Source organism: Grampus griseus (assembly GCF_964374135.1).
Source record: "Grampus griseus genome assembly, chromosome: 1".
NCBI lineage: Eukaryota > Metazoa > Chordata > Mammalia > Artiodactyla > Delphinidae > Grampus > Grampus griseus.
In genome coordinates, this window is record NC_139017.1 from 100,699,377 (window position 1) to 100,721,550 (window position 22,174).

General features: G+C 33.7%; 1 protein-coding gene across 4 annotated transcripts in view; it reads left to right on the forward strand.

Moving 5' to 3' along the window:
* Window positions 1-22,174, forward strand: part of ARHGAP29 (Rho GTPase activating protein 29) — a 76,478-nt gene that overhangs the window by 31,417 nt on the left and 22,887 nt on the right. For 2 of the 4 annotated variants that reach the window (XM_082656007.1, XM_082656006.1), the window contains exons 4-12: window positions 9,445-9,541; window positions 9,907-9,979; window positions 12,126-12,174; window positions 12,604-12,741; window positions 13,638-13,702; window positions 14,129-14,239; window positions 14,344-14,424; window positions 14,628-14,816; window positions 15,552-15,689. In XM_082656007.1, the coding sequence (XP_082512133.1) occupies window positions 9,445-9,541; window positions 9,907-9,979; window positions 12,126-12,174; window positions 12,604-12,741; window positions 13,638-13,702; window positions 14,129-14,239; window positions 14,344-14,424; window positions 14,628-14,816; window positions 15,552-15,689 (941 nt within the window). Of the gene's footprint in view, window positions 1-9,444; window positions 9,542-9,906; window positions 9,980-12,125; window positions 12,187-12,603; window positions 12,742-13,637; window positions 13,703-14,128; window positions 14,240-14,343; window positions 14,425-14,627; window positions 14,817-15,551; window positions 15,690-22,174 lie in introns of those variants that run through there. The other 2 variants (XM_082656008.1, XM_082656009.1) reach the window with 2 other exon arrangements.

Genomic DNA, 22,174 nt, shown 5'->3' on the forward strand with positions numbered 1-22,174 from the left:
TATTTAAATATCCCCACTGAATCACACCTAAAATTCTCTTTCTTTTAAAAATTAAAACTTTATTTGGCAGGAAACACTCTAAAAATGCTAACTGAAATGAACTGAACAACTGTGGTTTACAATTTTTGAGTTTTTGAAAGAATATATGCTCTTTTGAAGTAGGTTATTAGGGTACAAAAAGTCTTTGTTATCTGAGGACAGCTGGTGCTGGAAAATGGCCATTTGTAGTTATTCCACTTAAAGGAGGGAGACAAATGGAGAAAAAGAAGACTTAATTGGGACCTTATTTTCAAATGTGGAAAAATGAAACTAAAATTGGAAAATAAGTTTATCATATATGTGTATGTATATGTGTATATATATATGTGTGTGTATATATATTACATGTGCTAAAAGAAGTAAGAATTGGGACATTATCCTTTGAAGAAATGATTTGCCACCAAAAATTGTTAGAATCTGTTATCCTAGGCTGCATTATATAAAGATTGAGGGTGAAGATTATATAAAGATTGAGAAGAATGTGACTGGAACTAGGAAGTTCAGTTAGGAGATTGTTAGAAATAATGGGCTAGATGAGGGTTAATAGTCTGATTTAAGGCAGAAGCTGGGGTGTGGTAGTCGTGGAATGTGCTTGTCACAGGAGAGGGGATGGCTGTTGAAGAAACATAGGACAGGTTGAATGTTAGGGATTAAGTTGAAGTTTGGAGTTGAGCACGTGGACTTGAGTGTTGTTGGTCTGTGGGTGGTGATGCAAGAGGATGACACCAACTCAGAGTGTACAAACTAAGTAGAGGACTGAGTATGAGATCCCAGGGACAGAGGGAAGATAGAGGAACCTGGAAAACACTAAAGAAGTAGGGAGATGATCTGGAGAAAGATGTTATGGAATTTTAGAAGTGTCATATTCTAGGAAGTGATTGTCAGTGTTAAATGTCAATCTGATAGGTAATATGAATTAAAATGTTTAACAAAAGTGAGTCACCATGGGTTGAGTAAGGAAACAAAAGGCTTCTTTGGGCAAAGGGATTACCTGTCCTGAGTCTCAAAGGTCAGGTGGGCATTAATGGGGTTAGAGTGGGGATTGGCACTGTGATAAAGGGTGCTTGTGTGAGAATTCTGGATGTGAAGAACAGGATGTGATTAATGAACATACTCACATGTAGAGAGGGTAAAGGGCAAGTGTCAAGGGGATGAGGCAGGAAGAGAAAATAAAAACCTTGTCAATAAAATATAGTCCATATACTTAAGAACTGCCTTCCCTACTTTTTATGTAGATTAATCATGTTTGCATGGTTCTCTTTTTTCTGTATTTCAAGCACTGAAAAAAATGTAGATGGCTTCAAAATGGATAGCTTCTGTTGTGCCTCTTAAAAATGCTTAGTAACCAAATTTGTTTTAAAATAGATTGTTTGTAAGTGCAATTTAACTTAAGTTAGGGAAATTTGTGTCTGTAGATAGTAAAATTTCCATGCTTGGAAATAGCACCACAGTTCATTCAATTGTTGTCAGTAGCTATTGTGTGCAGTCAGGATGTCCTGGGGAAGGAGTGTGTCTGTTGATGTCCACATTCCAGAAACAGACTTGAAGAAAGTGGCCTCTCAGCTGCCTTATAGATCTTTTTTTCTTTGAGGTAAAGCAATCTTTTGAGTATTATTTCCCTCTAAGACTGTCTTTACTCTTGGAATTATTGTTACGATTTTACTTTTTTGTTGGATGAAATTTTAAAACTTACTTTGTTGTTGGGGAACTTACTCTGTTTCAGTAGGACTCCATGATGCTAGAAAACTTTAAAAATTGTGCTTTCTTTGGTGTAAGTTTAAGTTTTTAAATAAACCACCCCCCATCTTATTGTTGAGGCCATGTAAAAATATCATTGATAACCCAAATGAAAAATATTCAGTAACGTGGAAAATTGATGTCAAATTGGAGCTTATTTAATTCTTTCATTGAATGGTAATTTTGTTTTCAAACCCTGGAAAGGCAAGGGGGAGGTAGAAATCATTTTTGAATGTCTATCTTGTGGCAATCTGAATGTTTTGGATACGCTGTCTACTTTCATGTTTTCAAAAAACTTACAAAGGTACATTTTTACTTCTATATTAAAGAGGAAAACTTAAAAACTATTGTATATTATGATCAGAAAGCTGTCAGGAATGTGATCATTTTGTCTTAACCTCCTAATTACATTTAAAAAACAGTGGTAACCTGACTTGCTTTGGAGATCTTGCAACTGTCAGATGCATTTTGCAAACATACCAAACCATTAAAAAATAACATATACAGAGTGATAACTTTAGATCAGGGAGGTATAATCTTATTTGTGCTGCTGCAGGTTTGAATGCATGAAATCGATCCACTTCCTATGCATAATAAGAATAAGTGCGTTGGAATAAACTTGGAATCTTTTAACATCTCTTATTTTTTATTTTAAATGTAGAATTTACCTTTTAATAACTTTAAAAGAAGAATCCTTAGCTTTTCCCCATTCATTCTAATAGTGATTTGTATTTCCTGTGTCTCCTCTTGTTTCCAAGCAGGAAGTTCAGTCTTACAAAATATTTGCAATATGGTAAGAGAGATACAGCTTATTTGTGAAGTAGGTGAAGGCATCGTAGCTCTCAGTAATTTATTGTGTACTTAGTATTTGTGTTTTCATCATTTAGAAGTATTCTGGTAAACCTTATTTGTAATATAATTTAAAAGGACCATTTTTAAGGTTTTTCATGATTTGTATTTTGCCCTATATTTAAAATTTGGAAACAAAAAAGAAAAATAAGCTTTAATTATGCATCCAAAATTGTAGATGCCTCATGTTTTCTTTCTGTTTTGAAGCTTTTTTAATAGGCAATTCATTCACGTGATTCATAGTGCAAACGGTGTAAAAGAGTATTCAAACAGTGAAGTGTCTTTCTACCTCAGACCTTAGCCACCATTCCTTTCCCTAGATAAGCAACAGCTATTACTAGTTTTTTGTGTATCTTTCCAGAGACATTATACACATATAGAAGCAAACACAATATGTTCTCTCCTTTACACAAAGGGTAGCATTCTGTTCCTTCCTCATTGTTCTGAGTTATCTGTATATAAAAAGTTGTCTTCTTTTGTTGTTATTTGTTTTGTTTTTTCAAAGCTGCATGATAATCCATTATACTGATGTACTATAATTAATTTAACCAGTTCACTACTAATAGATGTTTGGATTGTTTCCAGTTTTTTTTGGTTACAAACAGTGCTTCAATGAATAGCCCTGTATATTCCTAGGTGGGTAGTTACTGGAACAGAGCGCATGTGCATTTATATTTTGTATATTGCTAAACGCCCTCTGTAGAGGTTCTGTCCTTCTGATAGCCGTGCTGAAGAAGCTGATTTCCTACCCCTTTGCCAGCAAAGCTGGTTACCAAACTTTGTTATCCAATCTGATAGTAAAAACTGGTATCTCAGTATAGATTTGATTTGCATTTGCCTCATTTTGAGTACAGTTGAGTATCTTTTAATATGTTGCAGTCATTTGCATATCCTTTTATGTGACTTGACTGTTTATTTTTTTCTTGATAGTTGGTCTTTTTTTAGTATTGATTTATAGAAACTTCATATAAGTGAAATTAGCCCTTAATTTTTGATATAAGTTGCAGATTTTCTTTAGTTTGTTTTTTTATCTTTTGATTTGCTTATGGTATTTTGTTTTATTTTGCATTTCTATCTCAATCTTCTATGTGCCTTTTTTTTTTTTTTTTTTTTGCGGTACGCGGGCCTCTCACTGTTGTGGCCTCTCCCGTTGCGGAGCACAGGCTCCGGACGCACAGGCTCAGCGGCCATGGCTCACGGGCCCAGCCGCTCCACGGCGCGTGGGATCTTCCTGGACCGGGGCACGAACCTGTGTCCCCTGCATCGGCAGGCGGACTCTCAACCACTGCGCCACCAGGGAAGCCCTTTTGTGCCTTTTGTATGCTTTCTGAGTATTAGGGAAGGATTTCCCTGCTTGGAGATTATAGTAGCATTCTCCACTGTTTTTTCTTTTAATGTTTTCATGGTGTTATTTATTAAATTTAAATCTTTGATACATTCTAGAGTATCTATGTTTCTAGCTAATTTATTGAATAATTCATATTTTCCCCATCGGTTTGAGATGCCATCTTTATCATAAACACACTAAATTGTCACATATATTTATTTCTGGACCTTATTCTGTCCCCTTGATTTGTTTAGTTATGTGCCAGTACCATACTGTCTTCATTGTGGTTTTATAGTATGTTTTAGTGTCTGGTTGGGGTAGCTTCTCTTTCCATTACTCTTTTTGTTCAGGTTTTTATTTTTCCATCAAGATTTTTGAATTGGCTTGTCTAGTTCCAAAAAATACCTATTGGTATTTTGAGGGTGATTTGAGTTAAATATGTAAATTTATAAATTAATTTATAGTTAAGTTTATGAATGTATAAATTATAGTTAATTTATAATTAAATTTATAAATAAAATTAAGGAGAATTTATATACTTAGCATTTTTATCTGAGAATATGGTATGCATTTAAGTTCTTCAGGGTGTCTTTTTTTGTTTCTCAGAAGCAATGTGAAGTTTTCAGTTTATAAATCTTGTAGCTTTTGTTTTGTTTTTCTCCCTAAGGAATTTTCCCTGTGCAAATGGTGAAAATTTTCTTCCATTATATCTTTTAATTCGGTGGTTTTCAAACTTTGGCTTTTGATTTATGACATCGAGTTAGTGAATTGTAACCAGCATTTTAAAATATGAAAGAGAATAGAAAAGAAAAATCAGAGTGTAACACTCATTGTATAAGACTTAAGGATATTTCAGAAACTTTGTAGGTGTTATGTAACTGATAACTATTATGTGTATATGGTATACTTGGTCATGATGTGATATGTATTTCTTACCGAAGGTTGTGGTAAAACTGTTTGAAAGTTGCTGTTCTAATAGGTTATATGTATGAAAGCTATTCATGTGTTTTCTTAAAGAGATACTAAATGTGTCTTAGTGCTCATTGTTGTGACTTAATAGGGAACCCAAGGGAGACAATTATTTAAACTTTAAGCAAAATCTTGATTTGATTTCGAAGGTCAGCTAGTAGAGGGGAGAGAGTGGAGACAGAGAGGCCACTTAGCAGGTTGGTAAATAGTCCAAACTAGAAGTAAAATATGGCCTTTGAACTAAGTGTCAATGGGAATGGAAAGAAAGAAAAAAAAGTTAGAGGCATTTTGGAAGCAAAACTAATGAGCTAAGGAATGTACGGAAGAGAGTAGGCTTGAGGGGCAGAGTAGATAGGAAGAGATGAGAGTTCAGTTTAGTACATGTTCAGATTGCAGTGCTGGTGGGTAAAGATTGGGAAATAGGGGGAGGAATGTATCAAACAGACCATCGAAAATATGGGTCTGGAGCTCAGAGGGTAAAACTAGACAGGTAGTTTAAGGATTCATTCCGTTAAAGGTATTGAAAGTGGATGAGATTCTCTGGGGTTAATGTATAGAGAAGAAGGCCAAGATGAGAACTGCCGGCTGAGTGGAAACAACTGTATGAAGCACAGATCAGATGTAGAATATGGGGGTGCTCATGTTTACTAAATACCAAGCACTGTACCCTAGGTGTTTTACATTTGTTTTCTCAGTTGTTCCTTTCAGTAACACGCCATTTTACATATGGGGAAATTGAAGTTAGGTGATGTATCCAGAGTAACACAGGAAGTGGTAAGGGTCAGATTTAAACTCAGGTTTGAAACTCTGAAGGCTTGCATTTTCTAGTTGCTATAATGTATTGCTTCTAAGCAAAATGCTTCAAGATAGAAGGAAATGGTTAATATTTGTATTAATAATAGCTGACATAATATATTGAGGATGTACTTACTGTATGCCAGATGCTGTTAAGCTCTTTACATGGATTACCCATTAATCTTCACAGCAAATTATTATTATATCGACTCCCATTTTGCAGATAAGAAAGCTGGGACATAGAGTGATTTGTCCAAGGTTGCATATGTATGAAGTGGTAGAGTTGTTCAGAGTTGCAGAACAGTGAAGTAGGATGAAAACTTAGAAGGAAAAAGACTTCCAAGTTTGACTAAAACAGTTGGAGGTTATTGTTGACAGTGTTGTTCAGTGGTATTGAGTGAAAATAACTAACATTTATTGAGCATTTTCTATGTAACAAGCTCTGTTCTAAGTTCATTAAATCTTCACAGTGTTTCTCAAAATACATATTATTATCCCCATTTTATAAATGAGGAAACTGAAGAACAGAGCAGTTAAGTTACTTAACCTCGTTAAGAGGCAGATTTAGGATTTAACCTAGGCAGACTGGCTTTGGAACCCATCCTTTTAACCAGGGGTGCACAAACTACTACCAGTGGGCCAAATCTGGCCTGCTGCCTGTTTCTGTAAATAAAGTTTTATCGGAAACAACTACTCTTATTTGTTTATGTTTGGCTACTTTATACAGAGTTGAATAGTTGCAACAGATTGTGTAGCCTGAAAAGTCTAAAATACTCACTATCTAGCCCTTTACAGAAAATGTTTTCCAACCCCTGCTAACCATCAAACTGGATGAAAAGCCAAATCCTGGTGAATTGTCATTATCTATTTATAAAGTTTTAGTAGTAAAGAAATGCTGAATTAGATAGGATGGTAGCTTTAAGAAGAAATATGATAAATTTAATTTTTTTCCTGTAGAAAAGATTTGGGTATGTTGTTAGTAGCACAAGAAAAAATGTCCGTTAGTAGGAGATAGTGAAGTTATGAGGGAGGAGTAATGGTGGTAAGGGTTTTGGAGAATGCGGGAGAGAATGGGAAGATTTATTATTGGAAAGGAGCCAAAGACTTTTCTTTGAAACACTGGACAGGAGCAAAAAAATGAAAGGATATTAGAAGTATAGAGCTGTTAGAGCTGTTTTGAAGTAGAAGCAAGAGCCGTAATAGGAATTTTCATTAGATGGCTGTAACCTCATTTGAGTAGGGATGAAGATAATGGTTGAAGATGGTTCAAATAATTGTCTTTTTACTACTTAGAATTATTTCACTACTTACAGTTACCTCACAGTCATGTTTAGTGCTTTGAAAAATACATTTATAGGAAAAGAAGAATAATTATAGAATTTTGCAAAGTGTTATAAAGTATTTTTTTTTTAAAGTCTAACAGGTTAAAGTTGGGAAATAGGAGTAGGCTTTACATTTTTGCTGGTATTACATTATAAATTACATTTAAAGTCTACTTTCAAGTGCAGTTTTAAAAACAGCATTATTGAGGTATAATTGACTTAAAATAAACTGCACATATTTAAATTAAGGGTACAATTTGATCAGTTTTGATATGCATACTCTTGTGAAACCATCACAATCCAGGTAATGCATGTCCCTTTGTCATCCCTCCCTTCTGTGCCTCTCTGCCACCACCTTCACCAATATTTATATGTTGTGTTTTCATTTTCATTGTATTCAAAATACTTTCTAATTTCCCTTTTTCTTCTTTGATCCATGGTTTATTTAGAAGTGTGTTAGTTTCCTAATATTTGAGGATTCTTCCAGAGATTTTTATAATTTAATTCCATCTAGTCACAGAACATACTTTACCTGACTTGAATCCTTTTAAACCCATTGAGACTTGTTTTATGGCCCATAATATGGTCCATCTTGGTAAATATTCAGTGTGTGTTTGAAAAGAACATGTATTTTGCTGTCATTGGGTAGAGTGTTCTTTAAATGCCGGTCTCGTCAAGGTGGCTGATAGTATTGTTGAAGGCTTTCACATACTTTACTGATTTTCTGTCTACATGTTCTGTCAATTATTGAGAGAGGGTTTTTGAAATCTCTGGCTGTAGTTGTGAATTTGTCATTTCAGTTCTATTAGTTTTCGCTTCATGCATTTTGAAGTTGTTTGTTAGGTGCATAAATGTATAAGATTGTGTCCTCTTGATGAATTGAATCCATCATTATAAGATGACCTTCTTTATCTCTGGTAGTTTCCTTTGCTTAGAAATCTTTGTGTGTTATTAGGCAGTAGGCTTGGGGCAGTTGTAGAGCTCACCATGTTTGTTTCTTGTCTGTTAGGATTTTTGTTCTGTGTGGCCTGATAGCTAATGTCATGAAAACTGCTGTTTCGTATATTTTGTACAGATTTCTTTTAGTTGTTTCAGATATATAAGCCTGTTTTTCCATCTTGACCAGAGCAGAAATCAAAAAATATTTTTTAAATTATTTATGGCGGTTCTTAAGTTTTTCTTCTTGTTTGTATCAGGGATATTTAGAAGAATCTGATTAAAGGTGTGGACCTTACCCCCTCATATCTACAAAGGCGTGTAAAATCTTGGTTGTAATTTCATGAGGCTTCCAGGCTTAAGGTTTAATTCATCCCTGCTTAGGAATCCTGGCTTTCCAGGAAACATTTTCAACCCTAGTTGCACATTAGAATCACCTGGGAGAGCTTTTGAACAAATATATGTGCTTCACCAGGCCTCTGAAATCTGAATCTTTGGTGCTGGGACTCACACTTTGTTTCTAAAGCTGCATAAGCAATTCTGATGTGCAGACAAGCTTAAGAACAACTATGTTTTAAAACAAAGGATAGCTTCCTCTCCACTTGGTTTCTCTCCTTCCAGTTATTGGCAAGGATCCTAGGGAGGGTGGGTTACAGGGAGCCGGTTGCTCCTTAAACTCAATCTGAGTAGAATGAGTTACTTTAAAAAATTTACCTATTCAACCCTCAGATTTTGTCTCTGTAGATTGTATCTGGGCTTTTAACAAAGGTGCATACAGATGAAGTTATGATAAGAAACCTTTTTCAGTTATGTTTCATAATTTTAACAAAATGCAAAATGTTAGACTGTCCCTGTGATAAACAAAAGACAGCTATGTATCAATTAAAATGGACCTCAGAGCCCAAGACCCTATAAGAAATAAGGATATAAATAAATAGGAATTTAAAAATTTTAAAGCTTTGTGTGTTTTTAATTGCTATGCTTTGTATATAGGTTTTATGCTATGTCAAATGTATATGTGATTTCAAATATTGGTAATTTGTAGTGGAAAATGTACTTCATATTGACTTAAGTGACTTAAACAGTGCATTTAGCTGTTTTTAAAAAATGCTGTGAAGCAATAAGCAAGAGAAAAAAATACGGAGCACTCTTAATGAGAGAAGGCTGGTGTAACATGGACTGCGTGACTCAAGATCAATTGATTTCACATTGAGTCACTTTTTAGATGTGTCAAATTATGTAATGTGTGGAGCAGTCAGGTTGGAATGCTGGCTACTTTTATGCAAGGTGATTCTTTTGTATGATTTCTTTAATGAACATCATATTTATTTTGTGTATTAGGCTTTTCAGTTTCTGAATCTTCTAATGCTTCTAGTAGTAATGATGGATTTTTAAGGGATTAAATGACTTTGTATAAAAGTAGTTTAAAGTATTTTCTCCTCATTTATTATAACCAACTTTTCCTTAAAGCTGTGAACTTCACAGAAGTAAATGAAGAAAACAAAAATGATCTCTTCAGAGAAGTGTTTTCTTCCATTGAAACCTTGGCCTTTACCTTTGGAAATATGTAAGTAGAGGACTGTCATTTAAAGAAATTAGGGCCTAGATGTCTCATTGAGAGTATGTCACAATAATTTAGTACATACATGCAAAGTAAAGTATTAACTAGCATGAAATATTATCACAACTTCAGAAAAGCTACATTCTGTGTTGCTTTACTGGTGTATTTGGAGGTGTTTATAGCTGTTTAGAAGCAACATCCATTTGCAAGTGACTATGTGGTTTATGTGGATAGATTCCTAGCAGTTTATTTCTAAGGTTCTTACTTTTAAAAAATTTAACCTAGATGACATGTTGAATGTAAAGCTTGTGACAGAGCTATGTCATGACTTGTTTATTTCCATTTCTTTTTTTTAAAATTCCCCTGGATAGCCTGACAAACTTCCTCATGGGAGATGTAGGCAATGATTCATTATTGCGACTGCCTGTTTCCCGGGAAAGTAAGGTAGGCCAAGTTTGTATGAAAGCAAAGATTTTAATGTTTTTAACTTAATATTTTAATAATATCCTAATCTTAATCTCAGCATTAGTCTTTGATAGTTGTTTAGTTTAGCAAAAAAAGAAACAGCTCAGTTCATTTTAAATATGATAAATTATGGTCAGTTTCTGGACCAAAAATTTAATTGTACTTTTGAAGTGGAACCATCATTTAAAAAAAAACATAGCTGGTAATTTTATAGTGTCTTATGTAATGAACCTATATGTCTATGGTCCAAAATTTTAGTAAGTAATTCATAGCTGTTTTTCCTTCCTGACATTGTCGCAGATTTTAAGACTGGTAGAAAAATGATGCAAGAAGTAAAGAGGGTGTTAATCTTTTCACACATCCTACAGTTTGTTTGTTACCATGAAACACTTACTAACAGAACTGAAGGTCTGAATTCTCCCTGAGAGCATCCTTATAAGTATGTTAGAGAATTGGGGTTCTGATTCCTAACTGGAAGAAAAATTGCTATGAAATAAAATAGCATTAGGAATGTATGTAGAATATTGCTTTAAAGATTTGTACTAATTGTAGTAGTAATATTTTCATTTGACTAAAATTTTTTCACCAAATGCAAGATATTTAAACAAACTGCATTAGGGACATACGTTGATCATTTCCTGTTAAGGATTTCCAAAAAGGATTGGAATCCAAAAGGATTTCAACAAATATTTGGAAATGTACCAAGTACCTGTTATTATATCAAAATAATATAAAAACTACAGATCTTTCTTAAATAATACAAAATATGAATGACTATTTAAGGCATTTGTTATATGTACTGTAGTACTTAGAAAACAATTGTGACTACTTCTGAAGTCATCCATTTGGTGACTGAAGGACTAAAGGAGGATAGTGTAGAAACCATATCAGAATGATGAAGAATTTTAAGATCTTTAAATATTTTGCTGTTATTTATGATTTTTCCTCAATTTCATATTTTCAAGCTTGCTGCTAATTTAGAAGGTGTAATAAAACATTATATCAGTGTAAAAGGGGTCTGAACAATTTAAATTTTAGGTGTAAATCATATCTCCTATTCGTGTACTTCTGTTGTGCACATGTATACTAATTCTTAATAGGATAATACTTTTTCCTTTTTGCAGTTTTTAATTTACCCTAGAAATTGAAATCTAAAAATCCATGATGATATACTACTAATAAAATTACTTTGTTCGATGAAGAGTTTTGAAAAATATCTTTTAAAATAATAGTTGCCATTTATTTAATAGTGCTTAATAGATAACCATGCACTGTGCTAAACCTATATCATCTTAATCCTTAAAATAGTCTTATGAAGTAATGTTCTTATCCTCATTTTATAGAAGGGCAAACCAAAGTTAAATGAGTATAAATACATAGCTCAGTGTTACACAGCTACTGAGTGATAGAGCTTGACTTCAAACCCAGGTTTTACTTGATTCCTGTTGCATTGAATTCCTTCATACTCCGTATTGCCCAACTAAATATAAACTCTCACAATTTCGGTAGGTAACCTTTTCCTGCACTGTCCAATAAGGTAGCCACTTGTCACATGTAATTCATTAAATTAAATTTTTAATTCTCATTTAAGTTAGCCACTTTTCAAATGCTCATATAGCTACATGTAGCTATTAGCTACCTTACTGGACAGTGCAGATATAGAACATTTCCATCATCATAGAAAGTTCTGCACTAAGCTGTCCAGTGGACTTTCAGAGACAGCTTATCATATAATGAAATGGTAAAAGATGGCTGAAAGAGAGAGGTCTTTGTCTTCTATTTAGATAGCAGTCTATTTAGATTGCTTCTATAACTTGCTGACTAATATTTTTGAGATCTGCAGAATTTAAAGTTTTGAATGGATTCATTAATGTTAACTAATGCTGTTAGTAAACAATGAGGTTATTCATTCTTGGACCTTGAGAACTGCTGTTGTAAAAAGCTATATAATTCTTATTAAATGTTCTGGCATTTAAACAGATTTCTCAGGCCCTTTGAGTTCTAAATGCTTGAAATTCTTTAGTAGGAATTATGTCAGAGTAACAAATGAGAGTGAAAAAATTTTGAAGCAAAGTTCTGTTATCTTCTGCTCTAATCTTAAATTTGTTTTCTTCCGTGTTTTAAGTCTTTTGAAAATGTTTCTGTGGAATCAGTGGACTCATCCAGTGAAAAAGGTAATGCTTGAGGTACTTAAAACTTTAGTCAAACTTTTTACAGTTACTTTTGATAAATGTTTTGGATTACTTAATCTCTCCTTGCTTAATAACCTAAAGTATTCATTTCAGACATAAAATGAATGATGTGTGAAGTTTTACATATAAAACTTAAGGAAAAAAACCTGCTAGAGTAGATAGATAATGGATGATAGAGACTGATCAAGAATTATATAGGGCTTGTAACTTGATGAATAATAGAAATACATATTTATTTAAAAATATAATTTAAAACTATTTTCAGTTTAAACTGTGACCCTTTAATTATGAATTTGTCACATATTTTTTAACCAGTTTTCATTGAAGAACATCTTAGTATATGAATGCTTCTTTGTTTAGAGTTATGAGCTCATATTTAATGTATACTTACCTTGATATTTTTATTTTCAGGAAGTTTTTCTCCTATAGAATTAGACAGCATGCTGTTAAAGAACACTAACTCTATAGAATTGGCTTTGTCATATGCTAAAACATGGTTAAAATATACCAAGAACATAGTTTCATGGGTTGAAAAGAAGCTGAGCTTGGGTGAGTTGCCCTTTAGGGCATCTGATTAACTTTGGAACATAAGAACTGAATTGTTTGTGATTCATGTTCTACAGACTATAAATAATATGATTCCAAATTAGTAGCTCTTTCATTGTAGTGCATAAAATCATTGCCCATTTTTCTCTTCTTAAAATAGGAAAGACTCTTCTTACAGTAAATATACTTATTGAACATTGATGTGGACCAACCACTAGATCTGGGGGCACCAAGACAGATAGTATACTGTCTTTGCCTTTAAAGAAGTCATACTCTAGTGGGTGAAAAGAAATGCAATCAGATAATATGGTTAAAGGAGACAAAAACAACAGTAGCTGTCGGATCAGAAGGCAGTGGAAACATATAAGGAACATCTTAATAGCTAATATTTTCCCAGTGTTTTACAGTTGACAAAATGCTTTCAACATCCATTATCTCATGTAATCCTTACCAAAACCCTGGGAAGTAGGCAAGACAAGATTATTATCCCCATTTTACAGTGGAGGCAAATGAGATGGGTTTTGCCTAAGGTCAGCAGATTTGCCTAAGATCATATAGTATAGGGTATGTATAGAATTTACCCAAAGCCTATGCTCTTTCCACTACATTATTTGCTTTTAATAGGGAATGCCCATCAGATTCACCTGAATAGCCTTAGAAATAGATAATACACAGGCCTAGGTCCCATTCCCCAAGAGAAGTGAGATCTAATCAAGTGCGTTTTGAAAGTTTCCCAGTTGATTTTGATGAGTACTACCAATTAAGAATCATAACTTCATATCATGTTGCAGATTAGTATTTGTGATCACTTTTTAATTGGGGGATTACAAATAATTTTAGAGTATGGGGGGGGAAAATAAGTTGAATTTACCTTCTGATGCTTTCTTTGACCTTTTCAGAATTGGAGTCCACTAGAAATATTGTCAAGTTGGCAGAGGCAACTAGAACTAACATTGGACTACAGGTAAGTGGTCAGTGAACTACTAGGGTCCTCTGCCAAGAGATTACTCAGATGAGCGCCTTGCAAAATCAGATTAAATTTTGTACTTAACATAGGAAAGAGCTTACATGCTAAATAACCTTTTTACTGACAAAATAAAATCTTTTTAAACTTATAAGGATACCCATTATGAAGAAACTAGGAAATCCACAGTTTTATATGAATGTTGATTAACTTGTTAGCTACTAATTTTGCTAACGAGGTTTAGAATAACTTCGTTAATTTTCTTCAGTATTTTTCTCATATGGTCATATTTATGAATAGTCATTTTTCTGAAAAAAATCTAAGCTTAAAAATTTCTCTTTTTGAAGAAGTTTGGTGGGGGTGGGGGGGATCTAGAACTCTAGTACATTTCTATTGGAAAATTTACTTTTCAATTTTAAATTCTAGGAGTTTATGCCACTGCAGTCTTTATTTACCAATGCTCTTCTTAATGATATAGAGAGCAGTCACCTTTTACAACAAACAATTGCAGCTCTCCAAGCCAACAAATTTGTGCAGGTAAAAATTTATAAATACAGTGTACTTAAAAAAAAAAAAACAGCAGTATACCTTTAGAAAACAGCTTTTTTCTCTCTTTCTTTTTTTAAAAATACCCTTGCCAGCCTCTACTTGGGAGGAAAAATGAAATGGAAAAACAAAGGAAAGAAATAAAAGAACTTTGGAAACAGGAACAAAATAAAATGGTTAGTATTATAGTAGAGTTTCATCTATTTGTGAACATCTAAAAATCATCTGCAGTCTATAAGCATCTACCCTGGGAAGATGCATATCTTACTCTATAGTTTATCTAAAATTCAGTCTTAACTATCTTGCTGAATATGCTAAAGAAACCTGTACATTAGAATTTTTCATATTCTTTATTTAATACTCTTTTTTTTCTGTGTAGCTTGAAACAGAGACTGCTCTTAAAAAGGCAAAATTGTTGTGCATGCAACGTCAAGATGAATATGAAAAAGCAAAATCTTCCATGTTTCGTGCAGAAGAGGAGCATCTGTGCTCAAGTGGTGGATTAGTAAAAAATCTCAACAGGCAGCTAGAAAAAAAGCGAAGACTGGAAGAAGAGGCTCTTCAAAAAGTAATCATCTTTTTTGTTATTTGTTATTATTGAATTAGCACTAATCTGCTAAGGCTTTGGTTCTCAAACTTTAACCTGCATCAGGACCACCTGGAAGGCTTGTTAAAACAGACTGCTGGGCCCCATCCCCAGAGTTTCTGATTCAGCAGGTCTAGGGTTGGCCCCAGACAACCTGCATTTCTAAGTGCCCATGTGCTGCTGCTGCCGGGGATCCACACTCTGAGAACCACTATGCTAAGAGATTTTTGCTTATCTTTTGAATTTTGGGGGTTGTTTGTGAAAGATATATCTTAATATTTTTTACTTGATAGTTCAGAAAGTTCACCATTTAGGCAACTGTGTGTATATGCGTACTTATTCTAATACCTGGTAGCAAGACTAGGCTGAAGCTTTGTGTTATTTGTGAAATATAATTGATAAATTCTGTAAGAAGATGTATAGAAAATGGTAAATATAAATAGAAGAGGCTATTAAATAGAAGTGGATGTTGATTTTATAGACAGTGTACTAATTGTAAATCATACTTGACTATTGATAAAAGACAAGTGTCCTTGAATTGCTGACCAAAACAGAATATTTCTTTTTAGAAATATTCTACTTAAACTATAGAATATTTCAGAACTTTCATGCATAAGCCTTTTCAATTATTTAAATCAAGCCGTACTAGAGTAAGCATTTGTTTTAAAATATAGATTCAGTGAACCAGTGTCACTTTTTTCTCTGATACTCCTGAAGGTAGAAGAAGCAAATGAACTCTACAAAGTTTGTGTGACAAATGTTGAAGAAAGACGAAATGATCTAGAAAATACCAAAAGAGAAATTTTAACACAACTCCGGAAACTCGTTTTCCAGTGTGATCTTACCCTTAAAGCTGTAAGTAATTTCTTCAGTATTTTAAAGAGGAAAAAATAATCTATATATCTGAAGAAGGGAGAGGAATGCTTGATGAGTCATGATTCTTATGGGATTTAATTTCTGAGATTAATGGAAAGTTTAGACTTTAAAAGTCGACTCTCAGTTTTTAATACTGGTATGTGGTTTGAGTTTCATTTTTTTTATCTGGCTCTCCACTCCATGGATTGATGATTTGTTCTGTTAAAACTGAAGTCTGAGAGTTTGAAATTGCCTCTATGCCCCTGTCTTTCTTGGCTTGGTTGACAAAATGGATTTAATCCCTGGAACTTCTATAAGCAGTATGAGATCTTTCTTCAAAATTTGAGTAAATTAATAAATATTGAAATTGAACCCAATGGTTTATTTGAAGACAAAGCATCCTGTTCTCAAGTGTTTTCATTTGCCTCTTTACCATGGTTTTTATTAAAAAAAAGTATGTGCAAAATACAGTCAGCCCTCTGTATCCACGGGTTCTACATCAGTGGATTCAAGCAACCATGGATTGAGAATATTCAGGGGGAACAGTTTTCCTGGAACTTCCAAACAGCAAAACTTGAATTTGTCCTGCGCTGGTAACTACTTACATAGCATTTACATTGTATTTACAGCTATTTACATAGCATTTACATTGCATTATTATAAATAACCTAGAGATGACTTAAAGTATACAGGAGTTTGTGCATAATATATATGCAAATACTATGCTATTTGATATAAGGGACTTGCACATCCGTGGATTTTGGTATTCATGGGTGGTCCTGGAAACAATTCCCCTCAGATACTGAGGAATGATTGTACCTTTTCTCGGTGTACATTTCACGAGTTTTAACACGTATATAAATTTGTGTAACCACTGCTGTCACAGTCAGGATTCAGAACAATTCCATCACTCCAAAAAAATTTCCTCATGCTGACCCTTTGTAGTCAAACTCTCCACCCATCCCTTATCCCTGGCAAGTATTGATCTGTTCTCCATCTCTGTAGTTTGGTGTTTTCCACAATGTCATATAAATGCAATTATAGTATGTATCTTTTGGAGATTGGCTTCTTTACTCAGCATAATGCTTTTGAGATTCATCAATGTTATGCATGTATCAGTAGTTCATTTCGTTTTATTGCTGAGTTGTAGTCCACTATATGAATGTACCACAGTGTTTATCCATTCACCTGTTGGACAATTGCATTGTTTCCAGTTTGGGGTGATTAGGAATAGAGCTACTATGAATACTTATTTACAGTTTTTTGTGTGACTATAAGTTTTCACATTTCTGGGGTGAATACCTAGGAGTGAGATTAATGGGCGGTATGGTAAATGTCTGTTTAACTTTATAAGAAATTGCCAAACTGTTTTCCAGAGTAGCCATAACATTTTTCATTCTAACCAGCAATCTATGAGAGTTCCAGTTGTTCTGCATCCTTGACAACACTTGTCAGTTGTTGTTTTTATATTTTGCTGTTCTTAGGTAGTGGTTTTAATTTGTGTTTTTTAGAATGACTTATGATATTGAGCGTCTTTTAAGGGGCTTGTTTGCAATCTGTGTTTTGCCTATTCTTTTGGATTGAGTTGTTTGTTTTCTTATTGTTGAGCTGGCATATATTGTCTTCCAGTCTGAAGCATATCTTTATTCTTTCAGCAGTGTCTTTCAGGGAGCAGACAGTTTTAAGAAATTAAGTCTAACTTAATTTCTTCCTTTATGGGTCATGCTTTTGGTATTATATCTAAGAGTGCTTCACCTAACCCAAGATCGCAAACACTTCTATGTTTTCTACTAAAACTTTTATAGTTTGACATTGAGAAATGATCCATTTTAAGTTAATGTTTTTAGAAGGTGTGAAGTATAGGTTGAAATTCATTTTTTGCATATGGGTGTTGTATTAAAATTATACCCACGGGCTTCCCTGGTGGCGCAGTGGTTGGGAGTCCGCCTGCCGATGCAGGGGACACGGGTTCGTGCCCCGGTCCGGGAAGATCCCACGTGCCGCGGAGCGGCTGGGCCCGTGAGCCATGGCCGCTGAGCCTGCGCGTCCGGAGCCTGTGCTCCACAATGGGGGAGGCCACAACAGTGAGAGGCCCGCGTACAGCAAAAAAAAAAAAAAAAAAAAAAATTATACCCACAGGACTTTAATTTATAGAGGTGACTGAATGTTGACATGGAGAGGTCAATGTCATTGAAAAATGAATTACTTAGATTTCCTGAGAGAAGGGAACACACTATGCCACAAAGGGCCATAAAGGTACCAGGTTTGGTGAAGCAGAAGCAGGAGTGAGGGGAGAGTTGAGTATAAAGCCTTTATTGGGGTTTCTGGGGAAAGGCAAGGTAGGACAGGATAAGCAATAAAGGATTGGCTCGTTTGTGTAATTTCAGTGGGCTTTAGGGAATAGGGATGGTGTGCAATTGCTTGGTACCTGGCCCTGGGATGAGTTAGGGTAAGGGGAAATATTGGCTTGGTGTGTGAGAGTTAGATAGAGATGGTTGGAGTTGCATATGAAAGACATGCATGTTCCCCGGCTAAGAATTGGCTAGCATTGGGAGGAGCAATCTCTCCCCAGCCAGCAAGCTTTTTAAGATATTAAAACATCATAAAATACAGAAAATTTAAAAAAAAAACATGATTAATACAGATGTCCACTTGTTCCAATACTGTTTGTTGAAGACACTGTGCCATCGCCATTGAATTGCCTTTGCATCTTTCTCAAAAATCAATTGACCATGTTTTTGTAGTTCAATTTCTAGTTTCTGTATTTTGTTCCATGGATATATATATATGTGTCTATTGTTTTGTCAGAACACTACTGGGTTGATTACTGGTGTTGTCTAGCAAGTCTTAAAATCAGGTACTTTGAGTCTTCCAACTTAATTCTTTTCAGAATCATTTTGAGTGTTTCAGATCCTTTGACTTTCATAAAAATGTTAGAATCAGCTTGTCTGTATCTACAAAAAAATCTTGCCAACATTTTTATTGGAATTGTGTTAAATCTTAATCAGATTAGGGAGAATTGACTATATACATAGCATCTTAACTATGAGTTTCCAAGCCATGAACACAGTATGTGTCTCCCATTTATTTAGGTAAATGATAGTTTTAATCAGCATTTTGTAGTTTTTAACATGTAAGTCTTTCCCATGTTATGTTAGATTTAAGCTTATGTATGTAAGTGTTTATTTGGGGGTCTGTTGTGAATGTGATTGATATAAATAAATACATACATGATTTATGTGTACATGTGTATATGTATCTATGCATGCATACATACACACACTTATTTAATTTCAAATTCACTTATTCATTGTTAGTGTTGAGAAATACAAATGATTTTTGTATGTTGATTTTGTATCTTGCAACCTTGCTATAAACTCACTTATTAGTTCTAGGAATGTTTTTTGCAGAATCATTGGGGTTTTCTACATAAAAAATCACATTGTCTGCAAAGAGGGACAGTTTTCTTTCTTTCTTTCAAACTATTCCTTTTTTTCTTTTTTCTTATTGCACTGGCTGGGACTTACAGTTCATTGTTGAATAGGAGTGTGAGAAAAGACATCTTTGCCTTATTCTTGATCTTAGGAAGAAAACAGTCTCTCACCATTAAACATGATGATAGCTGTAAGTTTTTTTAAAGATACCTTTTATCGGGCTTCCCTGGTGGCGCAGTGGTTGAGAGTCCGCCTGCCGATGCAGGGGACACGGGTTCATGCCCCGGTCCGGGAAGATCCCACATACCACGGAGCGGCTGGGCCCGTGAGCCATGGCCGCTGAGCCTGCACATCCGGAGCCTGTGCTCCACAGCGGGAGAGGCCGCAACAGTGAGAGGCCCGTGTACCGCAAAAAAAAAAAAAAAAAAAAAAGATACCTTTTATCATGTTAAAGAATTTCCCCTTTTTCTAGTTTGCTGAGAATTTTATCATGAAGATCTTGGATCTTATCAAATGAGGGTTTTTTTGCATCATTTGACTGATGTGATAATATAATTTTTCTTCAGTCTCTTAATATGATGGATTACATTTGATATTTGAGTGTTCATCTAGCCTTGCGTTCTTGGGATAAGCTGCTCTTGGTTATGATGCATTGTTCCTTTTCTATATTGCTGGATTCAATTTGCTAATATTTTGTTGAGTATTTTTTTTCTTCTCTGTTAATGAAAGATACTGGTATTATGTTTTTGTTTAGTTTTTTTCTTATACTGCCTTTGTCTGGTTTTGGAGTCAGGGTAATTTTGGCCTCATAAAATAAGTTGGGAAATGCTCCTTCCTATTCTATTTTCTGGAAGAGACTGTGTAGAATTGGTGTTATTTCTTTAAATGTTTGGTGGCATTCCCTGGTGAAAGCATCTGGGCTTGGAGTTTTCATTTTTGGAAGATCTTTCACTGTGTATTCAGTTTCTTTTGATATAAGCCTATTTGAGTTAGTTATTTTTTTTTTAGGTGAATTTTGGTATTTTGTGGAATTAGGTCCCTCCCTTTCATCTAAGTTGTTGTATTTATGTGCGTAGAGTTGTTCATAACTCTTATCCTTTCAGTGCCTCAGTGGGCTGTAGTGATATCCTTTCTTTCATTCCTGACTGGTAATTTGTGCCTTCTCCTTCACTTCCTCTCTCTGGTTAGTCTGGCTACAGGTTTATAAATTTCATTGAACTTTTCTGAGAAACAGCTTTAGATTTCATTGGTTTTTCTCTAGTTGTCTTTTTAAATTTTTATTTCTGCTTTTTATTGTTTCTGTTTGCTTTGTGTTTATTTTGCTATTCTTTTTAGTTTCTTAAAGGTAGAAGCTTAGGTTTCATCAAGATCTCTGCCTGTTTAATACAAATATTTAATGATTTAAATTTCCCTCTAAGCACTAGTTATCTACATCCCACAAATTTTGAATTTGTACTTCCCATTTTTATACAGTTCAAAATATTTTCTAATTTCCCTTGAAACTTCATATTTTACCTGTGGATATTGTAGAAGCTTGTTATTTAATTTCTAATTATTTGAGGATTTTCTGGATATCTTTCTGATATTGATTTCTAGTTTAATTCTGTTATGGTGAAAGAAATACTTTGTATGATTTTAATTCTCTTAAATTTGTTATGGTTTGCTTTATGACCCAGGATATGGTCTATCTTGGTGCTTGTTCCATGTGTGTGCACTTGAAAGAATGTGTGTTCTGTTGTTGGCTGGAGTATTCTGTAAATGTCAATTAGTTCCTTTTGGTTTATGGTGTTATTTATTTCTTCTATATCCTTGATGATTTACTTTTTATTTATGTCAATTATTGAGAAAGGAGTTTCAAAGTTTTCAATCTACTGTACATTTTTAATTCTATCAGTTTTTGCTTTATATATTTTGAATCTCTCAGTTGCTTATATATTAATGATTGTTATATATTCTCGGTGAATTGATCCTTTTATCTTTATGAAATGTCTCTTTTTATCCTGGTAATTTTCCTTGCCTTTTAGTCTACATTATTTAATATTGATAGAAGTATTTAAGTTTTCTTTTTATTATTTTTAGTATGGTATATCTTTTTCCATTTGTTTACTTTTAATCACTATATTTTAAATGAAGTTCTTATATAGCATATTTTCAATGTTGATTTTTAAAAAATCTATTTTGATGATCTCTATCTTTTAAGTGAAATGTTTAGACCATTTATGTTTAATGTAAATATATGTTAAGATTTAGGCCTACTATTTTTTAATTGTTTTCTATTTGTACCTTATGTTTCCCTTCATCTGTTTCCCTTTTGCTGCCTAATTTTGTATAAATTGATAGTTTTTTAGAATTACATTTTAATTCATCTATTTATCTATTAAAGATTTAATCTGTTTTATTTATATACTAGAATTATATTTTAATTTATCTAAAAGGATTATCTAAATTTTATCTCTTATATACATTTTAATTTATCTATTGGATCTTTGATTATATCTGTTTGTATAGTGTTTTTTGTTTAAATGGTTGCACTATATATATATATATATATATATATATATATACCTATATATATGTATATATATATATATATGAACTTTTCAGTCTACTTAGAACTAATATTTTACCAAGTTCAAGTGGAATGTAAAAACTATACCACCATATAAGTTCCTTTACTCATTTTGGGTTGTGCTTGATATATGTATATTACATCTATGTACACTGAAAACCTCACCAGACAATCTTATAATTTTTGTTTTCAAAAGTCTCATATTTTAAAGAAGAAAAATAGTCTTTACATTTACCCAGGTAGTTACCATTTTTGTTATTATTCTTTCACTCCAAAGTTCCATCTTCTCTGTGGTATTATTTCTCTTTTGTCTAAAGAACTTCCTTTGCCATTTCTTTTATAGTTGGTCTTCTGGTGATGAATGCTCTTGGTTGTCTTTCATCTGAGAATGTCTTTACTTCTTCTTCATTCCAGAAGGATATTTTCACTGGTTATAGAATTCGGTTTTTTTCTTTCAACACTTTAAAAATGTTATTCTACTG